Raw genomic sequence first — 26,448 nt, 5'->3', positions numbered from 1 at the left:
TCTCTAAAATTTCTCCAGATAACTTTTTCACTGTAATGCATGTGTTGTATCAACCAAAGGCCTAAACGGGCATTTTCACATATCCGTTATGTTTGTCCTATTTTTTTTTAAATCTTTTTTTTGGTAGTTGACAAGAAAATCATCTACAAATTGTTTGCATTGGTATGATGGAAACATGTTTTGAATAAAAAGATGGAGAAACTGGTTTTTGTGTTTTAAACTTGTCAGAAAGTTGGCCCTGTATCTTTCAGTACTTTGGGGGGAGGGCTGAGGCAAAGTGTTTTCTGGTTTTAAGTTATAATCCTTATCAATTGATAGGGTTTAAGGCCAACATTTTTCAGAATTATACATTCAGTGTATTTACATTCAGTAATTAACTCCCCATATTGGAGTTTTCATTGTCAATGGTGATCTCCACCACTAACCACTTACACTGGAGTGTGACTGACTAGCAATGAGGGATTCCCAGAAAACAATGTATGCATATACTTCAGTGCAATTTCACATCTCACTGGTGACTGCTCACTATTTATTGTCTCCACACCATGTCAGAGCTGTAGCGACTTAAACTGATAATTTCAAACATCTGCTGCTTCACATTAAAGGTACTCAACTGGCACAACGTGGGGGGTCTTTTATTGTGAAGCAGCCACAAAAATGTATGTAATTTTCAATTTGATTACAACTTTAAGTGACATGATGGCGATTAGATGAAGCCTAACTTTTCATTTTGGGCTGAATTATTACTTTAACACAATCGCAGAGCGGTTGCATAACATTTTCTTTGTCTTTTCAGAACATCCAGTTTTTCTGTGTGTTGGTTATGTGCTGTCTAATGTAAAACGCACACTTGGCACAGTAGCACGCACTTATGGTAAGGAACAATGGATCCGTCTAATAGAACAGAGTGGCACTGAGAGACACTAACAGGCTGGTGAGATGTCAGGTTAGGGTGATACTGAGAGTGTTGCAGGGGTCCCATGTTGCATGATTCCCCCCCTGAAGGCATGACAGCGGTGAAAATCCTCCTGCTCTGCATCAGATGTGTGGTGCTGATCTGTCATTCGTGACAGTCGGCCTCAGCTTGACCGTGGCAAATGGATTCCCTCCTCTGCAGGCGAGAGAATGGTTGAAGTCATTTTTAGATCCACTGTAAAGTGATGATCGGTAAACATACACATTGTGGGGCTGTAACCTTGTGAGTCTGTGTTAGTTGTGTTAGGTCACTCACCCTAGAAAAGGAGCCTTTGCAGTCCCATTGACTAAAGAAACCTGTTGTCAAAAACAGAAGAAAAGACCCTTGAAGATCCAGTAGACAAGGAGAAAACACACACAACATTCAAAACACAGCACCTCACACCACAGTCACCACAAACCCACACCCTCCCTCCAGCTGTGAAGAAAGTCACTGCTGTCAGACTGGTTTGATAGGATTTCTCATCAACAGTTGACCCCCTCCCTCCCTCCCTCCCTCCCTCCCTCCCTGTAATCGCCACAGTGCAACTTTGACACATACTTAAGCTACAAACTCAGACCTCAGCGAGGCTGGAATCTAGACAATCTAGAAAGGCTGGCAAGAGACACACGCCACTTTTTCTCTCACCTCAGAGCGATGATAATCTTATCGTCTCCACAGAGCCAAGAGAGCATGGGGAAGATAAAGTTGAGGGACATACTTAAACTAAGATTTTTATCATTCATTTATTCAGCGTGCAGACACAAAATAAAAGATGTAACTTGCTGCAGGGAACTTAATTGATTTTAGTGTATTTGTGAGATGCATATCTTTTTAATAACATCTCACTTACAGAGCTTATTAGGAAGGTGTTTGTTGGATTCACCAACAGGCCACAAATAAACATGCACTACCCTACTCTTCCAGTAGAGAGCAGACAACTTCCAGAAGTCATCAAACATGCAGCCACAGTTTGGCCTATGACACTCGAACCCTGAATCCACAATTTCAGGCACCACTTCTTCCAGGGTTGAGTCCTATCTGTAACATACTTTCACTGCTTATTAAACTATTCACAAATCATAAGGAAAACAACGTCAAGTTTAGCTTCTGTTGATTTTCCTAACTTTTAAAGGCTCAGAGAATTATTGCCTAATTTACTTATATTTTCAAAATAAAAGCATGCTCAAACACTCTAAACTTGGCAGGAAAGAAAATCTATATTCATATCATGTAGGATTAGTAATATTTTCACTGCATGGGATTAAAATCAATACAAGTGTGTGTTGGCAGCAAGTTACATATCTACTGTACAGTACGCACACAGCCAAAAACACAGCAACTATACACTCAGTCAAAACTAAAACCTAATCTGTGTTTTACATACATTTATTTATTTATTTTTTAACAAAATATTACACATTATAAATATGCATTTTTTTTTTTAAAATTAAAAAACAACAACATGTGAATTATAAGGGAACTTCAAGACACAGTTCACAGCTAATGTTGGCTACAGATAATTCATTGTTTTTTTCTGATCTGTTTTTGTAATTGAAGCAGTTTTGATGCACATTTTAGAGTTTGTTATACAATATACAAAGTGTAAGGCAGAGGCACCCAAATAATAAAAAGTAAAATGGGACAAACTGGCCTTGCTAAAACTAACTAGCCTATTTTAGATACAGAGCAAATAAGTACATTAACACTCTTTGTATTTCATTGCTTTACAATTAAAACAGAGCACTTTGGCTAAATAGTTTTAAGAATAACCAATTTCTCTCAATATCACTGCTCCTTGAGTTACTGATGTCACGTCTGAGCAGCTGGTGTTGCCCACTTACTCTTAACCAGCTGACTCTAGCATCCAATCTCTCAAATGTGTGTGTACTGTACCTCTCAATACAAAAGTGTAGAGGAGGTGGGAGTCCAATGCTACGTGAAAGCAAAACTCTGGGAACTCATGTCCCTGGAATCATAATAACACTACAAACCTAAAGAGCACAGTCAGCCCGTCAGGTCCTGCCTTCACCTGAACAAATGTTTTGGGTTTTTTTTCCAAAAAACGTGTGTCAGATTAAGAGAGTATTAAGATGGGTAGGTTTATACGATGGTGAAACCCTGAGCCAGCAGATGTAAAGGACACTGAGTACAGACAGAACAGTGAGGGCGGTGATGATGAGGGAGAAAACAGAGTGCCTGGGCCTGTCTGCTGGCTGGACAGATACTAGTTCATTTTCAATCAGCTGACACAGTGCAGGCACAAAATGAAATTGTGTCTGTACCCTCTTGTCCTTTATGCCTCCCTCTGTAACTCTCTGATTCTCTTCCAATCGCTCGCTCTCTCTATTCCTGAAGTAAACCTGGTGTTTCCTATAAAAAATATCTATGAAATTCAAACATAACACCTTTAAGGCATGAATTTCATTTTTGGAAAGTAATCGTCCTGGGTAAATATCATATAAAATGAGGAAATGAGGTGTGTCTCTGGCTGTGATCTGTGTGAAGGGTGTGGAGGCGATGATTACGCATGAAGGAGATGTTGATAAGTCCTGATTAGTCAAATGTTTGACATTTTTTGGTGTGGGCGTGGAGTGTGCAACAACTTAGGTAAAGCTATAAAGATATTCTATCAGGAAATGTAAGACCTTTTCTAGGGCATGTCATGGCCCATTTTTTTAGACACTCAAACATGGCAGCGCTCTCCACTCTAAAGAAACCTGGTGCCTCGCCTAAACACACAAGTTTACAAGCTAATTGCTAACTTTGCCTGCCTGCTGAGAAAGTAAAGTACAGTCGGTACATCTGCCAGCTGAGAACCAACCAAAACATTGAAACGGCAGACTGCAAAACCAAAACATGATGCTGAAAAGCTCTGCAGAGCTGAGAAAGCGGCAGACTTAAAGTACATTGTTGCTTAATGCTTGCAGGTGTGTTGTGTGTCACTAGTTTGAAATACAAAGGAAGACCGTTCTGTTTCCAATCGGCAGGCCGATCTTCTTATATAAATCATCCTTTATAACACCTTTTAAAAATCTATGTTTTTGTTTGTATTTCCTCAACCAGTTTTTCCAGACTACTATAAATCATACACTAAATAAATAATGTGCAGTCAGCCACAATTGGAACATTTTTTTTTCTGCAAACACCAACAGTACAGAATTGTATCTCTTCCTGTGTGGGAAAACAGCTATAAATAAAGTTTATGTTAGTGTGTTACATGAACTCCCCAACGTTAAATCCATGTTAAAGAGTAGTCTGTTTTAGTTCTGTTTTGATTATCCTTATATTGTCTATGGATTTTCCTAAAGGGATTTTTCTCACACCATTTTGTTAAAAGGTTCTGTGGTAAACAGCGACTTTAATACTGAGAAAACCAGCAACATTACATTATTAAACTGTGCACAGCACGCTCATACCATTTCCACCAGACAATGATGCTTTATATCAAAGAAAACAAAACAAAAGTCAGACAGACGCAGGATGTCGCTCCCTGCTCTTCAGGAGAAAGTCTCTTGGTTTAGTTCATTATGTGAGAGGAGAACAGTGAACAGGGATGGTAGGCCTACGTTGCATCCTCCTGTGGCCTTACCTTATCATCTAAGTTAAATTGGTGTGTTTTTCCAAATTATAAATATAAAAAAAAAGATCTTGTGCTGGTTTAATAAATACACCAGACTGCACTCGGTTGGCTTGTGCTTATGCAGGTCCTGGTACTAACCGTGTTCTTTGGCGAGTGCAGTGAGGAGACCACTGGGCTGGGGGGGGCGTCATCGCTGTAGTCCGGCGGGGGGATCAACACCGGCCCGTCCTCCTCCTGCTCTGGCAGACTGACCACACTCAGACTGCGCACTGGTGTTCCCAGACTGCTGCTGAGGCGTATGACAGAAAGCTTCATCTATCAAAACATCAGCTGTAATCACATTATTGATCCACTTCCTGGCATGCTGGGATGTTTGCTTACCTATTTAGTATCACTGACTCAGTATAAGGTCTGCAGTAGGATGACGGAAACCAGCCCCGCCTAATGAGAAAGACACACACAGACACACCACATCATCAAAAACATCATAAAATATTACATTGTATGACGAAATAACATCTCATCTACTACTGACATCTTGTTTTTGACTGGGGGCGTGTTGATCAGACCTTTTACATGCTTTTGGTGTGCACCCTGGCCACTTGAGCTGTTGAATCATCCCTGCTTGTGCTCTTTCTTGTCCAAAGTTAGATGAGAAATTGAAAACACATTCTGTACTGTACTGTCTGTACAGTCATACAAAGCTGCCGCCCCCAGCCTATTAGCTTAGCTTGGCACAAAGACTGAATAGGAAGGAAGCAGTTCCACTGACAGTGTCTAAAAGGTGACAAAATACCACCAGGTAATTAACACATATATTTACTGTCTTTAAGCCGTCCAAAACCTAAGTGCAAAAATATGTTGTTGTTTATGGGAGGCTGTACCCCAGGCTCTTACCTGACTCCCTGGAGTCTATCAACTTAGTTTTTTACAATTGTTTTGAAGAGATTGCGCCTTAGGCCATAAATTGTTTTGGATACCTTTGGACAGAGCCAATAAAGTATTTAGTAAAACAAAGTATAATGTAATGTAATAATGTGGAGGACACTGCTAAACCTCACTCTAACTTTAAGAACATTTGGTGGATTGTCACTAAAGTGGATTGCCAGAGAACTTGGTGCTACATTTGAATACAGTTAAAATTAGGCCAATACAGGTTGTTGATGTCTGTGATGTCTGTTCAGTAGCACTGAAGCGGGGGTTTCACTCTGTTTTCAGTGAGTGTGATATTTCTGTAGTTTGGACTCAGATGACAGAGAGAAATAAATCAGATGATGTACCTCAGTGTTTTTCAGCCTGGGTGGGTTTGGTGTAATCACGTAATTATATACCCCTAAAAAATCAATTTCTCTAAAATGATGCATGCCTCTTTTGAATTATGTTCAGTCGCTGGACTTCATTCAATAATTGACTGGATAAAGGAGTCAGGGCAGAAAAACTGATACTGACATTCCCCACTCTGCATGCACACAACACACCGCCAGTGATGTGTTGTTCAAGGGCTTGTGCGTTACAATAGCTGAGGATCACGCCTACAGACAACACACTTGAATCAGACGCACACACATCAGACATAAAATATATAACAGACAGAGATTTTGTTCAGTGAGACTCTGAAGTTGTCTCCAAGTCACGTCTAGCGAAAAAGATGGCTTATCAGACCAATGCACTGGATTTGTTGCTAAGAAACAGAATGTACTGTGATTTATCCCAACATGTCCTCTTCCTGACAAACCGCCACTGACTGCATTAAAACCACTCTGACTCAAAAGGCCACTTAATGACACACACACACCCAGGGAGAAGATAAGGCTTGCATTAATTTGTTTCAAAGTGGGAATGAAAAGCTTTGGACACAAGCTCTGTAAGCTGCAATCCTTTCTGCTGCATTATGAGTCCTAATTGATCTACCGAGGAGCTGAGGATGGCTGTAATTACGCAGGCAGCTCAGAGGCTACTTTACAGATTGATGTTGCTGCGGTTACACATGCAAACATGACTTGTATACAAACAACACCTGTGAATTTTTTTTTCTGTGTTTTCTTCTAACAGGAGGTGACTTGGAGTCTCCGCTGCTGAACAAAGGCACAATTCTATCTCTCCAACACCTTTGTTGACATTAATTTCACTCACTCAACATCATCATGTGTCAGTGGGAAGAAAATCAAACATTTGTTCATTGTTGGGTGACATATGAAAGACCAGATGCTTCCGGTTTGTATGTGTGTGTGTGTGTGTGTGTGTGTGTGTACCTGGACATTTAATTTGAGTGTGTTTGTGTGCTGTTGTTAGGCAGAGCAGAGTGAAGGAGGGATCAGGCTTTACGACTGTCATGTTGAACATACCTGACATAGTCTGTGTTTCTGGGCCCGATGTATTAGCAGCACAGCAAAATATAAAGCAACATAAGCCAGAAACTAGAACTGCCACCTCAGTTATGTGAAAAATGCCTTTGTGTCAATGCTGCTGCATATTTGTTATAATGAAAGTGCATTTCATTCTGTAGGTGTGCCCTTTAGTTGGTAATATAATCAACTATCTGAAGGAGGGATTCCACAGTCACACTTCATTTTTAACAGGTTATGTAAGATTCTAATAAAACAAACACATATCCTACCCAGCTATCATCTTTTAATAATATTTTGTTACCAAACATAGATAAGTAAGATTAGTTGATGCCTATTTGATGTGTTAGGGACAGGGCCGTTGTATAGGGGAGAAAGGTGATGATAATTCTAGGGGCCCAGCGACCAGTAGGGCCCACAAAAAACCCCAGTAGTCTAATCTTTCTATGACTGATTTATTCTGCATAAGACCCTGTACCAATACTCATAGTAATGCTGCATTAGCATCCAAACAAAGTAGGCTGAATAAAAAATGATAATACATATGTAGTCTAAGAAAAAAAAACTGGAAATGTTAGGGGCCCACTTTAGTATTCTTTCAGGGGGCCCAGAATTCCTAGCAACGGTCCTGGTTAGGGAGTATTAACAGTTTCTACTGTAGCAGAAGAGTGTTTGTGAGAATGAGTCTAAATAAACTAAACCTACAAAACCAGAGATGATTTTTCAAAAAGGGTATATCTCATTTTATAATTAATTATTTGATGTAAATAGAATCATCCCTATCAATACTGAGTTGATCTACACACACACAAACTTAGTCCAAACTTACTGCCCCGTCTTCTCCAGCTCTCCGTACAGCCAGCCGTCCTTCTCCTCGTGGATGAGCAGAGTGATGATGTCGCTGTCGTCGAAGCTGAGGAGCGTGTCGTTGTTGCCCGACGTGTGGGGAAAGATGGTCCGGACCCGCTGCTTCCTGGGCGCGCTGACACCAGACGACAGGGACGTCACACTGCCCTCTCCAAGACTGCCCTGGTCTGGAGGTTCACAGAAACACAGAGCAGAGATGTGATCATTAAAACTTCACGATGATTTGATTAAAAACAGTCGTTTGAGACGTTGGAAAACACATTTATATCACCGTCTTGCAGTGATTTAGATTCGACATGAGGAAACGGGTAGCATGTCTCTGTCCTGAGCTAACAAAACAAGGTTCCCAGTAAATCTAGAGCTCATATATCAACAAGCTTTTTAAATATTTACATAAACTGTAAAATGTAAAATGACACTTCCTTATAATAATGTGCTGGTGTGATGAATTTGTTACCCTGAGACAGAAGCAGGTTAGCTATTTCCAATATTTGCACAGATTACTTGCATATATGACTGTTGTGTTGACCTCTTTTCACATCACTCTCCTCCAGAAAGATAAAAAAGCTAAAATCCAACACATATTGCTAAAGGAGCACACTGGACTGGACAATGCCACAGACATTTATGAGAGGTGTACAGGTGTATCCGTTTCACTACCTGAGTTCTGGTCCGAGGAGGAGGTGATAGGGAACCTGGGCTCTGGGTTGAACATGTTGGCTAGCGGACTTATCTGAGCCTTTAGCGGTGGTGCTGGAGGAGGCGACTCGATGTTGTGCTGAAGAGATAGCAGATATTACATGATAAGCAGATGCACAGATATGATTAATATGAGCTGGCAGAATTCAAATCAAAACAAGCTTTTGTTTTCGTTGAATGATCTAATGTGCAAGTCCTTCATCGAGGCAATGATTTCAAAGAATCGCTGCTGCAATTGAAGCTTATTGTCTTCCTCCTACGCAGCAATAAACAGCCGTGGCCAAACAAAAAAAAAATTATTCAGTGGACTTTAACAGATGGTGACAACAGTACATGTAGGATTTCCCATGGCTGATAGCCAGCTAATGATAACCTGCTGCTTCACTCACAACAACTTCCATCTGATGAGAAATCAGTGTACCTTTGAAAAGATAAACTACAGCCAGCCACAGCCACAAGATAAAACTCTCTGGTGCAAGTCTTTCCTTCAAGATTTATCCTATTTATGTACTTCTCTATTTGCAGATGCTTTTATCCTGAAACGCCTTCCACACCAGTCTATAATATATTTATCATTTCAAATCCAAAACAGCAGTTCTTTCTAAAAAAGGAGACAGGAGATAATCCTTATCTCACAGAGGACACCATCTTGATGCCAGTGATGAAACTCACCCTGTTGTAGCGTTGAACCAGCGGCGACTGTTCTGGAGTGGTTGAGAGACGCTCTATCATAGACGCCACCGTGTCCGGCACCTTGGTGATGTCGCTGCACTTATCCTGCCAGCTGGGGAGCTTCGTAGAGAGCATCTCTTTGGCCTGGAAACACCAGAGACCAGAAAAAAAACCACAGGGAGAGCAGGTGTTAAACAATGCATAATGGAGATGGTCTCGCTGTGCGGGATGTTCATCTCTGTCCAGGCTGACCTTCTCATGGAAGTTGGTAATTTGATAGGAGAACATGCAGTGTTTGTCTGCCAGGAAACAGAAGCGTCTCTTCTCCTCCAGAAAAGCCTCTTTGCAGCCGTCGGCGATGAACTTCTGCATGTCCATCTGGCGGGACGAGATGGTCTCCAAGTACTGCGGACAGAGTCACAGGACAGGATAGGTCAGGGGACTGCATTCATTACTAGTTCAGTATCAGTTTGACAGTGATAGGACTAAATTTTCCTAATTTGCTCAGGCTCATGAAAAGGTATTGTGCCTTAAGCAAATAAATCAATGAATAAAACAAAAAAATGATTAGAATAATACTTAAAAAATAAAAAGGATTAAAAAAAACATTGTTACATAATTGAAGATAATAACAAGGAAATTAAATAGAGAAATGTAAGAAAATAATAAATTAAAGGAAATTAACTGAAATATATTTAAAAATATTTTACATAAAATGATAGAATAGTAAAATAAACAGAACTTTACTTCATTTAAAATAATATACTTTTATCTATGTATTTAATTTACACCACTTTTTCATATAATTTAATTTGATTTTCAGTATTTATTCTTTCTAGTGGATTATTTTCAGTTTGTGTCTGCCTTGCAAATCATTCTGAAAGTATTTACAATCACATTAGCACTGGTAACTATTTGCTGTCTCAAGTTGAACCATTGAGTCGTTTTTTCCTGTAAATCTTTGATCCATGCTTTCCTTTCCAGGGCTTGATGAAGTGCTGTGTAATCATGGTGTTCTTATCAATGTTAATAAAACACCGTTGACCCTTGACCTTGACCCTTGACACCCTTTACAGTCTGAGATTGTGGTCATTGTGTTATCAGAATAAGTTGTGTTTAAGAATAGGAATAGGAATAAGAATTGCTTTAATCCCCAGTATCTACCATTTGCAGAAAAATGAAAAAGCCTGATGGCTGCAGGTACAAAGGATCTTCCATATCTTTATATTCTATATATTAGAAGAGGTTGACTCTAGTGTAGCAATCAAAGCCTCCTTGCAACAAGTCCATTTGGATGTCTTGCTGCTCATAGATTGATCTCGGCTCGGTGGGAGGTCAAATTCGATGTCAAATGTCAGCTGCAAATGGGCAGCTGGACCTGACATGACACATATCAAACTCTTTAAGATGACTTCTCAGCCCCCCCTCCATCCCTTTATTCTACACCCACCATGCGGATGTCTCCCATTTTCCCCAGGTTGTCATGGTGATGGTAAAGCAGTCTGCGTCTAAGAGCAGAGACTCTTGTTTTCTACAGCCTGGTCTCATTTTCTCTCTCTCTCTCTCTCTGCCATAGCCTGTTAGACGGTGAATCAAAGCTCATCCTTTCCTATTTTCACAGCGAACAATCACCCAGGCTTCGAGCGGGAGGCGGGAGGGCAGACAGACAGGACTCGGCTATCATCGGCAGCTCTACAGATGATTATTAGAGCGCTGGGCAGTTAGCCCTCGTCTCCCTCGTAGTTCACCGGTGTCATTTTTATCAGATAATGAAAAAGCCACTTCTGGAGGAGGAGGGGCCCCGATGTCAGCTCATCCATGAGAGCCAGGCTCAGGATGCTATAAGCTCCACCTAGATAGGACGACTTATTGTGCAGGTGCCTTTTTTTTATAGACGGCATTTAAGTACAAGGATAAACACCAGACACAGATTTTAGAAGAAGAGGGGGGGAAAAAGCGAAGTTAAAACTTTTCAATTAAAGTCTTTGGTGAATAATTCACTTGGAACGAGCCCGGGTAAAACACCATCCATCATCAACGTGAGGCCATAAAAACAGCCGATAAATTAAAACAAGAGACAGACGGGAGTTATTACTCAGGCTGTGCTGCCCCAGCTTCATCTCACCACATTGATTTACAAAGCAAATCGTTGTCTGAAGTGTTAAGACTCACTTGTTGGTGGTGGACAACAAGATGTAAATACCACAACAACGTGCAACAGCCTGGCTTTTGGAAAAAATATACTGCAGGAGAAACTGTTCGGCTTAAAAATGAACCCACTTCATCAAAGCAATGTCAGTGCGGACTAGCAAAAACCTCAAAGTCATGTTTGCATACCTCTGTTCACTCAGCAGTGACATTTGTTTTAGCTGTGTTTGTCGTTTCAGTGTGATTTTAAGAGATTAGATTTTATGAGAACACACACACAAAACTTGATCCACAGCGGCTTGTAAACGGCTGTAAATAGACGCGCTCTCCTGTTGCTCATTTTCTCTAACTCTTTGCTCGGATGCACAGTGCGCACTGGAACACTGCAGACGGCACAGAGATCAAATAATGACTCTAACATCAGCAGCACCAACAGAGCAATGCTGGAGCAGTCATCACAGGATCTCATTCATTCACAAACTGGCAGCAGCCATAATTGTGCTATCTCAAAAAATGTCACCTTCAAAATCCGACAACTGTGCCACAAATATTTTACTAACACACAACTGAACAGATTTAGCTTTTTTTGTAATGGGAAAATGGATTCAGTGTTTTTATCAATTGATGGGTTTAGATGATTGCTGTTGTTGTGGTTTGGATTTTTGTGATTCCGATATTTTTTTGAAAGAATGTGTGGTAATGTTGAATGTTTTGGACACATGAGAAGTTATGATACATATACATACAAAACACAATATAATAATCTCTTATAATTCCTTATAATATAAGGAAACTAATATCTAAATCAAACTCTACATTAGTGAGATGGTAGGATGGTGAGTTATGCAGGAGTTGGATGGATTTATATAACTTAACTTACTTATCACTTTTGGGCAATTTGGGAGAATTGGATTTTCCTAAGTGCTGCAGATCAGCTCGGTCTACTGTGGCATATGACAAATGCAGCTTCCACACGGTCTGTCTCTGAATCATAAAACTCTAGTTACACAAGTCTGTCAGTAACCTCTCCCTTTTCATTATAAAGTAGAAACAGTAACACATATCCACACATATGCAAAATTGGTTGTATGAGCCTTTCATATCGCCTGCCTGAAGCCGAGCACATTGAGCTGAGGTATAATGGTCTCATTCTGCTGTATGTATGCAAACACAGACAATCTGCAAACAGCTTTAGGCGTGGTGGCACCTTAGATTAGGTTTTAGTCACTTGTCTGAAAGAACTATGACATTTCTTCCGCTGTGAGTGTAAAGATCTGAGAACAATTATGGGTAAGTGGTGTTTGCACAGTGTCTGTTATCAGTGATGTAACATCTTTACATAATATTCATTTAAAAACACATGCGGAAGAAGCAACAACCTGGAATTTCAGTCCCACAAGGCATCGCCATTTAACATAAAAGCCTCTGCCTTGACACCTCCTTCTCAACGTTAGTATGTAACATCCTGAGAGCTATCTTGGCCACCTCACCTTATCTTATCGCAGGCATCAGGACATAAGCAACAGTGCCACGCTTGAAAAGCCACACAAAGTATTAAGACGAGTGAACGCTGCGCTCTGCGGGAGAGGAAAAAGGTTGGAGTTGGTGTGGTCTCAGTCACTCACCTCGTTCTCTTTGATCTCGTACTTGGATGAGTGCTTTCCCTGGCTTTTCCTCCTGAGCTTCTTCAGGTCTGTCTGAGTGCGCTCCAGGGAGTCCTGCTTCAGCTTGTGCTCCGACTGGTAGCGCTTGAAGGTGGCCTATACGAGACATTCAACGTCATGGGGTGCGAAATAAAGGACATACAAGTGCCTAAACTAATGACTAAACTCTAAGTGCTGACTCCTTTCTTTAAAGGGATAGTTCAACATTTTGGCAAATTGGTCCATTGCCATAATCCCTATAGTAGGTTTGTAACCTTTAATTGCCGGTGCAAGCTATTTTTAGAACGGCGGATCAGAGCCGCGAGTTACGCTACGGAGGCTAATGGGATTTCTTGGTTTTCCTCATCAAACTCATCAAATACACAATCCAACAACTCCAAAATGCTCTTGTGGACAAGTTGTGACCTGCACATTCACCACGTTATGAGATAATAATGGAACATTACGAGACAGAGTTGTTTTCTAGGTAAACACCCGTCTGGGGCAGTTTTTCGGCAAGCAGTCTCTGCATTTGCCTCGAAAACAACTCCGTCTCATAACGTTCCGTTATTATCTCATAGCGTGGATTGTGACAATTAAAGATAATGGACCTACTCCTAAAACTACAGGGATTATGGCAATGGGCCAATTTGCCAAAAATGTTGAACTATCCCTTTAAGATACATATAGTATATATTTTCCTGAAATCTAAAATCTCTCATCAATAGGTAGAGGGTGGGTTGGTGGATGAGGAACAGTAGCTTACATATGGTGACACTTACATTCATGTATTTCACATCCATCTCTGTCTTCTTTTCCAGCTCAATGATAATCTCCCTGTGAAACCTTTTAAACTGCAGAGAGAAAACACACACACACACATACGTCATGTTGGTTGCAACATACATCATCCTACATGCATGCTGTTCTAAACACAATGTACAGTTCAGTCACATGGCTCGACACGATAAGAGCAGAGGGACCTGGTGGAATGTATGATAATGGGTTTCTGAGAGGATGAGATTCCTCCCACTAGACATGTCTTATCAGCCTGTTAAGGTTAAAGATTTACAACTTTTCTCTGCCAAAGATAAATTTCAATTGGGCGTGAAAGCAATAAGGAAATGACAGAAAGTTTCCCGTCCATGCAGGTTATTAATATTTGCATTTTAGGACCTGTACACAAAGGTTTTCTTACATCAGACTGTGTGTGTAAATGTTATATCCATATTAAAACTGGTGATGCTTGACATCTATTTACTTCTCATCACTTGCGGGAATCTGAAACATTTCAGCCCCGAGGCGGAAGGGCCAAAAAAAGAAAGGTTCTGTGTGGGTTTTCCACTCTTGACAAACTTTCTTTCAGCCCTTGCTACAGCTATTTCAATCTGTTAAAAATGAAGGGAATGAGCTCAAAAGGTCGTAGAGGTCACTTGTCCAGAGACAAGAGTGAAACAAATGGCCGATCTTTGTCTGTTTTTGTGTAGATAAGCCGAGCGCTGGTGGCCACGGGGTCCCTCCAGGAATGACACTCCGCTCCGAGGCTCAACAGGTCAATGCACTAAATTACTTAATGACATAATTGAATCTGGCTGGAGCTGAAGTGCTGTGTTTTTATTGTCAATAAATTCTATGAAAAGTCCAAAACCTACAACTATTATCATTATTTCTCAATACCTTTCCCCAGCTTTAACCTTTACATCATCACTAGAAAACCATTCGTTTTAGCTAAAAATGCCGATCTTTAAGAACAGACTCAATGATTTCCCACAGCATCTGGCTCTGCACCGTCACCAAACCTTACTTAGACATTAATATATGGTGCATTTGTCGGTGTTTGATTCGGTGTGCTCCTAGGTCTTTACAGCAGTAGGAGGATGGTGTGTGTGGGATCGACTCAAAATAAATTACAGTGGCCATGTTCATAGTAATAAATGAGCATATCACCCAGTGAAACTGTGACTCACTGATATGTTTTTATATAGTTTCTGGACAGCAGTGGCGCTCTATAACACACAGGAATAAGCTATATCGGGATATAGCTACACAGACAATATGTGTTTTTTAGTTGTATTTTTTTTCAGAGATAACAGTATTATTACCAGTCACAGCTTTTAAAGCTACTTACGTTTTCGTCAAGCTCATCGTGGACCTTTTTATGGGTCTCTGCAATCTCCATTAAAACTGCACCTACAAAGACATTAAGGACAACTGTTAGTATCTGGGAGAGCAATACAAAAGAAGAGAAACTTGTTTTGAATGTATGGCCTTGGGGGTTTCTATTGTGACCAGGGTCAAGAGGAATCCTCAAGTAAGAGTTTGACATGAATTTGCTTCCTGGCACAGAATTAGAGAAGACTACAAAATACCACCATGCTGTTTATATTTCCGTGTCTTTCTTGTCTTTGTGCAAAGCTGAGATAACCAGCTGTTGAACGCATCTTCATATTTACCCAGACATCTACCTCTCAGCTCTCAGCCAGTTTCTTCCCAAAAGAGTATTTGGACACCAGAGACCATCAGCATCCAAAATCAGTGTGTGACTAGATACAGATTCAGCAGGAGATGTCATGTATAATAATTTCCCGAGAGCCGTCAACAACAAACACACATTTCCTGTATAAACAACCTGTTTTTCATCGTGCATTACATCTTTACAGTCCACATTTTACAGATGACCTATCTCCTTTCTATATTTGAACAGCTGTCAATAAGTAATCTCTATGAAACATTCTAGCATTGTGTGGCCAGATACAGAACAGTCTCCATTCACAGACAGGCTACAGTGTAGATAGAGCAGCATATGACATGAGACAATGGCAGTGAGTCAATACTGTAAACAGAAGTGGACAATCGTAGCTAAGCAGTTTATAGTGCTACCTCTATCACAATGGGGCGAAATCTAGACTCAAAGTTTACTATAGGACACAGTGTTCTGGTGAAACCTGTAAAAACAGTAGGGGACAACATATCTGGACATGTGACAGTGTCAGTGTGAGGGGAAAAAAGAGCAGACGTGCGCGACACACACACCCACACGAGTTTCATCACCCTTAGACGGACGTAAAGAAAGCACAGGTGTCAGGTGTCGAGGTTGACTTTGTGATTTTAAGGTGAAAATCTCTAAAAGGTGATGATGTCAGGACCCTCCGCCTAAACACCAGCGCCTCAACACTCGTACACATTTGACCCAGCACCTGACATTCCTGCCCTGTTCGTCGTCTCCGCTCTAAGCAAACAAACGTAATAACCCCGGGGATGCGGAGCACAGGCTCCTGTGATCCAGCAGGCAGCGTCCAGCTACAACAACATTGCCCTCTGAAGGTCACCAGAACGTACTGGTAAATGCTGCCTTTGTCCTTCTACAGGGGAGGGGTGGGTGCTGGGCGCTGGGGCTGTTTGTACAGCCCCAACACAACAGGCTTGCGCAGAGGGTGGAAGAGGGGGGAGGCCGAGGAAAGACCGGGACAGGGTTCAAAGAGGCCGTTGTATACCTGCAGGTTTCACCTTTGGCGTTAACAAGGTGCGAACAAATGCCCGAGGGGACTGTAAATGCTATGCAAGAGAGTTTTTCAACAGCTGAAGATGAATCAGGACTGAAAGCTGCATGAATCAGTCACATGAAACAATATGAGAGGGTGAAACTGGACAAGGTACAATGTTGTAAAGAAGTATGTGGAAATAAAACGTGAGGGCTGAGGTGTAAAAAGTAAATAATTGATTTTTTTTTACCTTTACCTTTTCTACCTGGTGACACAGGGTTTTTAACATCAACTGGTTATTCAAGTTCATCAACAACACGGGGCAGCTCTCACACACTTTATCTTATCTCCTGCTCTCAGCCTGTTGCTGGGTCTGTTTTAGGGATTTAAAGTACCAAGATAATCTAATCTCATTTCAAAATATACAATGCAGTGTTTACACGCATTTCTATGTAGACTGGTACCAGGTTGATAAAACAATCCCTGTGGAAAACTACGACACCCATGATTCACTCATCGAACTCATGATTCATTATCATGAGCGCTTTACGTCTCCTCTCCTCGTCTTGCTCATCCAACACCTATTGTAACTCACTGAGAAAATGAACTTGAAACAGCTGTTTAGGTCAGCACATGTTGCTCAACTCAACGGAGAAATCCACCATAATTCAGAGTAAAAGCTGAAAACATAAATTTAATTGATGTGATCTTTGGGCCACCAGTATCAAATACCTTTTTTTTTTTTTTTTTACAAGATGGCTCACATATTTTCAACAGGTGACGTGATTTATGAGTTTAGCAACACAACCTCTGCCCATCTGGCACTAGATAAGGAAACTGTGCAGTATGAGGTGAGGCAGGCAGAACAGCCACTACCTTGCTGACGTACTGGCACCATTTGCCAAGTGCAAACAGTATCTGAGTTAGGGCTTGACTTTGCGGTGACCATTGGTCATCAACTTGTACAGTAATGGTGTTTCATCACAGAGATGCATCACTGGGTTTGGGTTTGTCTGTTCAGGCCTGGTGATGAAGCACGGCCACCTCCTGTGTGACTCAGGAGATGATAGTGTCTCACTCCAGGTGGGAAAAGACTGTTTTTGGAGGTTCCCATAGATATGCTACTCCCTCCTTGTAATCATGATGATGTTGCTGTGATCGATACTGGAAACAGATGAAGTGGTGATTGTGGTTAAACTCCTGCATGAGTCATTGTTTCTTACCACACAGGCTGCTGCTCCAAGAGGATTCAAGTCTCAGTGAAACATGTCATCCTTTGTGGGGTAAAGGAAAATCCTGTCATTGGAAATTTACCACTCCTTTGCAAACTGATTGCCAAAACCAACAAGCACTGCAGAGATTATGATATTAGTAAAAGCTCTGGATCAGCTCAGCTAGTAAAAGTACCCTGGGGTAAGCTTATTTGTCAACTGAAGCGTGAACTACAAATCCTCAAAGTGTTCAGATAAAATGAAAATTTAACAATACTGACGTTATAAACTATCTGCTGGTGAAATATCATGAACTGGTAAATTAATGGATGCTCTGCTGAGATTGTTTTACCAGCAAAAACTGCATAAACAAACTCAAACTTGCAAAACCAAAGTCAAAGCTGCTTGGTTCCTAAAATTCTCATTTTATTTTCTAATCATTCAGACTATTACATAGACTCACTTCACAGTTCACACAGAAAAAAAGACAGAATGGTGTATGTGTTTACCACCTCTGAGTATTGATTATCAGTGGGAGCATCTACTGTCATTCACCATGTCTAACTGTGCTAGCTGCCGATCAATAGCTCTGACAGCTTCCTTAACACAGAGTGATGAACTGTGGTTACACACAGCACATTATTTATCACTCAAACACATAGAAATAACTGCACCCCGGACATTAATAATAAACCTCTGTTTACTTAACAGAGCAAACTAAAGGAACACCTTAAGTAACCTTGAAAACGACGTGTACATCACGTTTTTCTCATGAAGTAGGTGGTTCAACGTTCTTAAAGACAGTCATTTTCCACCAAAATACTGGTCGAAGTCTGTAATAGCTAATAAGAGACTCGAGATGCTGTGTGGGCACAGAAGGGTTCGGAGAGAATCATGGGATATTTTTGTGAAATGACTGGAGTGTGACGAGGTTTTAGAGGCACCAACTTCACGGTTTATTGAGCGGTAAGTGGATCTGTGGTCCCTTCACAGGTCCCTCAGAGGAAACTACCAGTGGACTGGAGAGCCTTAGTTTAATGGCGGCTGCAGGACGAGGTTGTTTGAGGTCTGGGATCATTAGAGAGTTGTGGAGTGTGACGGCAGAGGAGTCATAACTGACTCAACCATGAGTACAGTCTTTGAAAACAACCTCTACCTGCATCCATTTTACTCATTTTCAGCTGTCTGGTTTGGGAAAACAATTGTGTCTGTGTGGCTGACCCTGATGTTTTACTGTCCAAGATCCTTACACCATCTTGTCCAGCTAAGTGTCCTCAGCAATTCTCTGAAGAGCAACACTTGAGAGTTAGATAGGAAGACTGGTGCCACGTTCAGTCTTTACACTACACATGAAGGTGGAATAGGAAGAGCATTAGCTTAGCTTAGCAGCCTGGGAAGTAGGAGGACACAGCTGGCTTGGTCAAGAGTAAGCTAACGGTTCAATGTCCATACACCAGATGCATTTTACATCCATGTGTCCATACAATGACAATGACAGGTGTATTTAGTCATTACCATATGAATTCCTTACTTCCAAACACGTGTTTTGTGAGGTCACAATGCACTTTTTGACCACTGACCACTAAAATCTAATTGACTTGTCCTTGAGTCCAAATAAATGTTTGTGCCAAATTCCCTTCAGGTGTTTCTGAGATAGTGGACATTGCTTTCACAAGAATAGGGCTGGACGGACAGCCTGAAACATAAAGCACCAGCCACGGCTGCCAGTGTCACCATACAGAGACATAGAGATATCCTAACAGGATGTAGTGCATGTTTATATAATGTAAATCTCCTGGCTGTGGCTTCACTGTTAACAGACAGGTATGACAGTGGTATTTATGTTCTCATATAATGTCTACTTCCGATGTTGCACGTCACAGCCAAAGGCGGATGTAGCTAAAATAGTCTATTATGTCATGAATATCCTTTCAAATTTTGAGAACGATACACTTTCAAATACTACTGACCCAAGAAGAACAACTATTACAGATGCTGTGTAACAATTCTTATTTGGCCCAGATATAAACTGCATTACTGAAGATGGAGACAGTGGTTTAGGATAAAGCTCTTATTTTCCATCAATCCCTCTTACACATTAAAGAGAGTGAGTTGTATTTTTTTGTATTATTATCCAGGACAGATAGATGGGTCTGCTGCAGGTGGTCTGAGACATGTACTATAATGCAGGCAGAAAAATGATGGAAAGTGTGTTATTCCTCGGTGCTGCTTGTGATGTTTGTGTCTCTAATGAAAGATATATAATGCCCATCATGCACAGACACAGGCAGAAGTGTGGGTCGTGTCCAGAGAGTAAAACACACCCATGAAAAAAGCCGAAAGCCAGATGTTTGAAATGTCACAAACTCTTATTAACCACAACTCCAACCTTCCACGGAACCGGCTGCGGCAGCTATCGGCGGGAAACACTCAACAAATCCCAATTCTCCGGAGAGAGAATGAATCGCTCTGGTTGACATTACAATTTTTCTCATGCTGTCAGTGGACTTCAATATTTCAAAAAAACAATTTCGACCAAAGCTCGAGAAACAGCTCAGAGAAAAGGTGGAAGGGGTGGGGTTCGTGCTATTTTTTCCCCCAGTAACATTTTCAGGCCTTCAATACCTGCTGCTTTTCAGAGTGGAATAGCAACTCCCTGTGGAGTCCAGCCCTGCACTCATACACAGGAAGTTCCTAATTGTACACCCACTGAAACTTTTAAATATACAGTGTGATATATGGCATTACAGCTATGCTGCCACGGCACAGATTCCTAAATCAATGGCAACATATATCTAACATCTATGATGGAAAGCTAAAAGCATGTGTGATCTTAAAGTAGCCTACAAACTGTAGGCACCATGACCTCGAGTAAATGATAACAGCACATACAGTTGCTGTAAATAAAACATTGTCAATCTGACTGAGAGCAAGTGTGGGATCAGTCGACGGACAAACCTGCCTCTCAGCAGTTTGTTTGCCTCTTGTAATAAAAGTAAAATGTCTATCCATGATGTGCTAAGATGTAATATAGGAGCAGCACAAGCAGAGAAGTAGAGAAGAAGAATACAGTCAGCAAATGACCCAGTAGCCTACTGTCAGTCACACCACCTTATACTCCTATACATGGGCGTAATATATGGGTGGTTACGGGGGGTTATAACCCCCCCAAAAATCAAATCCAGCCAATCTGACCCCCTAATTAATAATATAATTGCAGTGAATAAAAATATCTACAAGCTGGTATGAATAAGTAGTTGTTTTTACTCATTTAATTTAATTTGCAAACAACCAAAAGTAATATTTTTAATAACCTGACAATGTGTAGCTGGTGGTAAGAGGTAAAGCTAGGGGAGGACGCCACAGAATAAAAGGGCTGGTGGGATTTAGCTGAACTAAAAACTGATAGGCTTTTCTCTCTCAAGCAAATTTGGTCTTTACATTGTATTAATGACAAGTCGGTTTGTTGTCCTTTAATCATAGTTAATGATTTTGCACTCTTCCCCGCATTAGGAGCCCTTGCTCTCATCATTCACCATTAGCTAACATTAGCTGGTGCCACCAGACCATATAAGGCTGTAGCAGTGAAAACCCTTAGTGTATTGAACTCAGGGTTTACATTATGGTTACTTATTATTGCTTATCAGTTCAAATGAGCTATTTGTTTAGTTTTGCTATAGCTAGTTGAGGTTCATATTTGTTGGCATTAATTGTTGTGACTAACAAAGTGGTGCAGATGGAGCTAACTGGTTAATATTCTTCTGTAAGATGAGGATTGTGTCATTACATCCTACCACTTTTTTAAATTTAACTTTTAAATTGTTCACATATTTGACAAAAATTGGCACTGCTGCTTACTGGTACGGCCGTGAATTTCTGTAAAATTCCCCTAATTTCCATGCAGTTTGAGCCTCCGCAGACAGACTGAAAAGGACCTGCGGTGGGTTTGGTGAGGCAGATGGAGGAACAGGGGATGAGTCTGGATCAGTGGTGGGAAGATAGTCTCCTCTGTCTGTCTGTTTGTTCAGCGTGTTTGCTACTCAGTGTGTGAGAGAATTCGCACCGTCTCGCTGCTGTCTACTCCAGGCCGTCAGAGACTGGTTGCTATTCCATGTGCCTTTTTAGCTAGAGGCCATTTTGAGACTTTTCTATTGAATTGCAAACTTGTAGTTAAGAGTCAAACAGGACTGTGCAATGTAATTTTGTCGCCCATAGTGGTCAGTTTTGTCGTTTCTATTTTTGTGTGCACACACTCAGCTACAGGCATGTCCACGCGCTCATATATAACACCTACTCAATCGCCAGCATGACTGTAATGAACAAAACAAAAAAGACAGGAGGAACTAGAGGCATGGAGACCTTTACTATGGTACTTGAGTGTTAAAGCTGCCATTCTCATCTCGTCTGTCAAAGATGACGAAGCACCTGGGATGGCATTCATGAAGCTGCTGCACCTTGTTGTTTTCGGTATGCGGTGAAACTGTCAGCGACCAACATGAACATATCATTTAATGAAGTGATGAAATACGGGAATTGTTAACTGACAGGTGTGACCTGACAAACTCGACCCAACATTTTGTGACAGACGGGTATAGAGCGAGTCTGCAGTGACGGCAAAGACAACAATCATCTCCACTCTGAATATGAGAGAGAAGATTTCAGTGCTATTGTAGTTTTGCTAATTTGATTTAAGAGCAATCCCAGTACAATACTGTACAATGGGAACAAGGCAGATTGCATTTTGTTCTTGGCATGGCTATCCCTTTCGCATTATGAAACATATCTTTTACAGATTCCTCCGTATAGACATTGCTACTGCTATGATAATCAACTCTGCTGCTTTGACATCCTTATCCCTCTATTAACACATCCACCAAATGTGACAGACACACCTAATCTCGTCTCTTTCATGCTGTGACAGGTCTCTGAAAATCACTGCCACCTCGTCTGACAGTCCATCAAAATGTGTTTGTAACGTGAAGTAATGCAAATGTCAACGCAGTCAGAAGCACCGGCAGAAAATGAATCCACACCTTCCTTTTCCAAAGCCACGGATTGTGACGTAAAATCTACGCATGTTCACAGCGGCCGTAATTTTCATGAAGCATTATCTTTCCATTTTCACTTTCAAGCTCTGATTCCTCGCCTGTCACGTCAAGCTGAGCTTTCATGAGGCCAATTTGTAAACCCCCTGGTAGGGAGAAGTGACGCAGTAGAACGGGGAAAAAAACAACTTGATGAATTGTAATTGCACTGAATTAGGACCCATGGACAAAATGGGTCAGCTCCAAATTTTTAGCAGTGATAGAATAATTGGTGATGAGTCAGAGGAAGGATGTACGACGACCTGTACTCCTCTCTCTCAGAGGAAGCACTTCAGTCAGAGGGAGAGGCAGATGGTAGATAATAATAATACATCTCTGCTGCTACTGCTTATGCCACAAGGGTTCAATTTGTGTTATATCCAGATGTTTGCATTTAATTGATTTGCATTTTGGATGGCGCCCAGGCAATTTATGTCACTATGATGACGGTGCATAGAAGCAGCGTTTTTGGGAAGGCTCAGCTGTTGTTCCAAGATTTAAAAAAATCAGTTCAACATTTTGGGAGATACTCTTATTTACTTGTTGCTAAGATTAATATGCTAAGATCGACACCATTTTCATGCTTGTATGACAAAGCGAAGGCTACAGATAAGATCCAATTAGGTTAAGGACTTGACCAGTTTGTCCAAATGTTGCAAAACCTGGCAACTGGCCTCACTAATTAATTAATTTATAGTTTAATTTGTATGAAATGACAAGCTGTAGCTTTACAGGGTATCATTTATTAGCTGTGGGTGGTCCCTTCCTGGAGTCTTGCTGAGGTTGCCAGGTAACCTCCAAGAAATAGCTGTGCCTATAACGCTCTTGGAAAAGCAGATATTGGCAGATTTACACTTTGGTTTTGTGTAGAGAAACACAGAGAGATGTTTATATCAATTACAGAGCTAGCAGGCTGGCTGTTACCAAGCTTTGTGTCAGGGAAAGAGCTGCTGGATGAAGCCTCAAAGAGTTCATCTCACGAAGACGTGGGAGGGATTTTGAACTTTTCATATAATTCTTTTCAAGAAAGTGAATATGTTTATTTCTGAGCATGTCAAACAGTTTCTTTATATATATATTATTTAAACAGAAATGGAGGCTAGGAATAATCCTCTTTTTCAAGTTCAAGCTCAGATATCGAGCAGACCCCCCCTGGAGAATTCGCTGCACTGAAGGTGGATTTAACCTGGACTGGTGTGAAACTCACCGAGCTCTCTGGAGACTGGAGACACGATAGCGTTCTCTCCGATCTTGGAGACTGCATCGTAATAGGTCTTTCCAGCAAGAGTCATAGCTGCGTGGGGAGACAGAAAAATATCATCCAGTTAGTCTGGTAAAAAAAAAAACTCTCCGTCGATCATTTTGTGCTTTGGTAAGAGGACTTTTGACAAACTAAAGCAGTATCAGTGAGGGTGAAGACTGTGTTTACCTATGACGGATTTCTCATAGTTCTTCCCGAGGTTCACCAGGTTCCTCAGGCCCGGGTTGAACTGCTCCATCACATTCTGGGACAAAGAGCAGAGATAACATGTGTGTGAAGGAAAGTGACAACAACAACTTCCCCCCTGATATATTGATTTTGCTTACTCACAAACATCTCTAATTTAATTATCTCTTCGAAAAGGGCTAAAACCATGAATAATAAAGATCATGAAGCTATTTCTGTGTAAGTGGGTGGAGTGAAGAAATACATGAAAACAGGTGCAAGTGATTGTGCAGTCGCTCTATAAATATCACCATGTGAGAACAATAAAGCTTTCAATTTTTAACTTGACCCCTCACGTATGCTTTACAGCTCCCTCAAAAGAGCGAAGTCCCACATAAAGTCATAGTTATTTCAGGCTTAAACCTCGTCACCCTCCTCCTCCCACCCACCCCTGACTCGCCCTCTCTCTCTCTCTCTCTCTCTCTCTCTCTCTCTCTCTCTCTCTCTCTCTCTCTCTCTCTCTCTCTCTCTCTCTTTTCCTATTGAAATGCCTCAACAATCAAGTGCTGTTCACCTCCCTGTCTCTACTCCCCTGGCACACCCTCAATGGAACAATGAAGGGGCAGGTATGACTTTACACTGAGAAGAACAGAGTGGTGGAGGAGAGAGAGAGAGAGAGAGAGAGAGAGAGAGAGAGAGAGAGAGAGAGAGAAACAGCTTTCTTGTTTCCTCTCTCTCTTTCCCAGCTGTAACTGGTGCCCACAAGTATGACTCTCGGCCTCTATCTCTGTCTTGTCTTGTCTCTCTCTTTCTCAATTTCAATTTTTTTTTTTACAATTTCAATAGCTTTATTGGCATGACAAGACAGTGCTTATATTGCCAAAGCATATAACAACGAAATAATATGAATACAAATAAACAGATTAATAAGTGACAGTCAATGGCAGAACATAAACAATAACATCTCTCACACACACACACACACACACACACACACACACACACACACACACACACACACACACACACACACACACACACACACACACACACACACACACACACACACACAGAGTCTGTATTGGCAAACCAGTAAGGTCACACCACTGAAAAAAAAACTTAAACCCTCAAATCAAATCAAATAATAAACCATAAAATAATCCTCTGAATTTATGAATTTATAATCCTCTGTGTTTTCATATTTTATTGGTCTTCAGTCTTAATTATGACTAAATATGGTCCTTGCAGGAACATGAATCCAAGCACACACACAGACACACACTCTCATCTGCTTTTCAAATATGAGAGGCAGCAGAGCAAACTTGATTAGATCAATTTGCATTGACTAAACACGTTTGATCTTACGAACAATCGACTATTGATCAAGTTTCTGCAGTGCAGGTTGGTTGATGGGTTGCGAGAAACTTTCTTTCTTCCTCCCCCTCACCTTTGATGGACAGTAGGAGTTTACCTGTGGTTAACTGTGATTCTTGTTTAATAATGAAATAGCAGGGTGTGTCCCTCGGCTTTTGTTGGCGTCCACAGGCTGTTATTAGAGTTCTCAAATACTTTCTTTCGCTTGTAAACAACAGGTTTCAGTCGCTCGACCAGGTGATCTGTTTTATGGTAATGACAAGGTAATAAAGAGAAATGAAGCTCCCATAAAGCGTGACTAGTCTCAATAAAGCAAACACTCACATAAATCGCACCTCTGGTTTATTAGCCGGGGTTAAAATGCAACAAATGTCACTAATAACCCATCTCTGACTTCCTCCCCGAGTAAAAAAACGGGCGGACTATGTATCGTTTTGTTGTATCACTCACCTTGTATGTACTTTCAGTAAGCTTGCTCACATCCTCCGGAGCGCGAGACATGATGGCAGGTGGTCTCTCGAGCCCCCCAAGTCGAGAAAAAACAACAACAACAAATACACTGGAGGGGAAAAAAAGATGCTTCGTAGTCCAGGTGTCCACTCTCTCACTCACTAACGATGATAAACTCCCACAACAACCGGACCTTGCTCACTATCCGCACCCTCACCGCTCTGTGCACCCGAGGAGAGCGACGCTCATCTGCCGGCGGCGGACGCACTGACTGAGGCGCGGAGGGACTTCCCCGTGGTGGTGATGAAGAGGGCGGAGGAGCGCGAGCGCGAGAGCGAGCGAGGCGGGTGGGTGGGCGTGACGTCAGGGGAGGTGCTACATTAAGCTTCTCGTGGGGAGATAAAAAAAAAAGTTAGGAAAGTGAATGAAACGTTTGTTTTTATTTTTTTTATATAAAAATATTTAAAGGGATAGTTCAACATTTTGGGAAATTCGCCTATTACCTGTAG

At 41.3% G+C, this 26,448-nt stretch overlaps 1 protein-coding gene across 2 annotated transcripts; it reads right to left on the bottom strand.

Moving 5' to 3' along the window:
• Nucleotides 1-542: 542 nt before the first annotated feature.
• On the bottom strand, nt 543-26,177 carry baiap2l1a (BAR/IMD domain containing adaptor protein 2 like 1a). 2 transcript variants are annotated; one of them, XM_083993999.1, is made up of 14 exons: nt 25,940-26,177; nt 24,119-24,194; nt 23,897-23,983; nt 15,041-15,102; nt 13,695-13,766; nt 12,895-13,029; nt 9,374-9,526; nt 9,122-9,265; nt 8,411-8,528; nt 7,713-7,917; nt 4,920-4,979; nt 4,677-4,827; nt 1,232-1,272; nt 543-1,111 (listed from the first exon to the last, which is right to left on the bottom strand). In XM_083993999.1, the coding sequence occupies exons 1-14, from the start codon at nt 25,988-25,990 to the stop codon at nt 1,039-1,041; spliced, it is 1,428 nt and encodes a 475-aa protein (XP_083850125.1). In that variant the 5' UTR covers nt 25,991-26,177; the 3' UTR covers nt 543-1,038. The 2 variants fall into 2 exon arrangements, with proteins under 2 accessions (XP_083850125.1, XP_083850126.1); XM_083994000.1 differs by having other exon boundaries at nt 4,677-4,824.
• Between the last annotated feature and the right edge of the window lie 271 nt (nt 26,178-26,448).

This window comes from Trachurus trachurus (assembly GCF_905171665.1).
Source record: "Trachurus trachurus genome assembly, chromosome: 19".
Classification (NCBI taxonomy): Eukaryota; Metazoa; Chordata; class Actinopteri; order Carangiformes; family Carangidae; genus Trachurus; species Trachurus trachurus.
The sequence above is the reverse complement of the archived record's forward strand: the minus strand, read 5'-3'. Positions and strand labels throughout refer to the sequence as shown.

Bases quoted from the DNA above. Each gene is read 5' to 3' on its own strand.
- baiap2l1a (XM_083993999.1), bottom strand. From the start codon at position 25,990: ATGTCTCGCGCTCCGGAGGATGTGAGCAAGCTTACTGAAAGTACATAC. The intron at 4,828-4,919 runs GTAAGCAAACAT...CATACGCCTCAG, and splicing joins GAGTCAGTGATACTAAATAG to CAGCAGTCTGGGAACACCAG. The intron at 1,273-4,676 runs GTTAGTACCAGG...TTTTGACAACAG, and splicing joins TGCACTCGCCAAAGAACACG to GTTTCTTTAGTCAATGGGAC.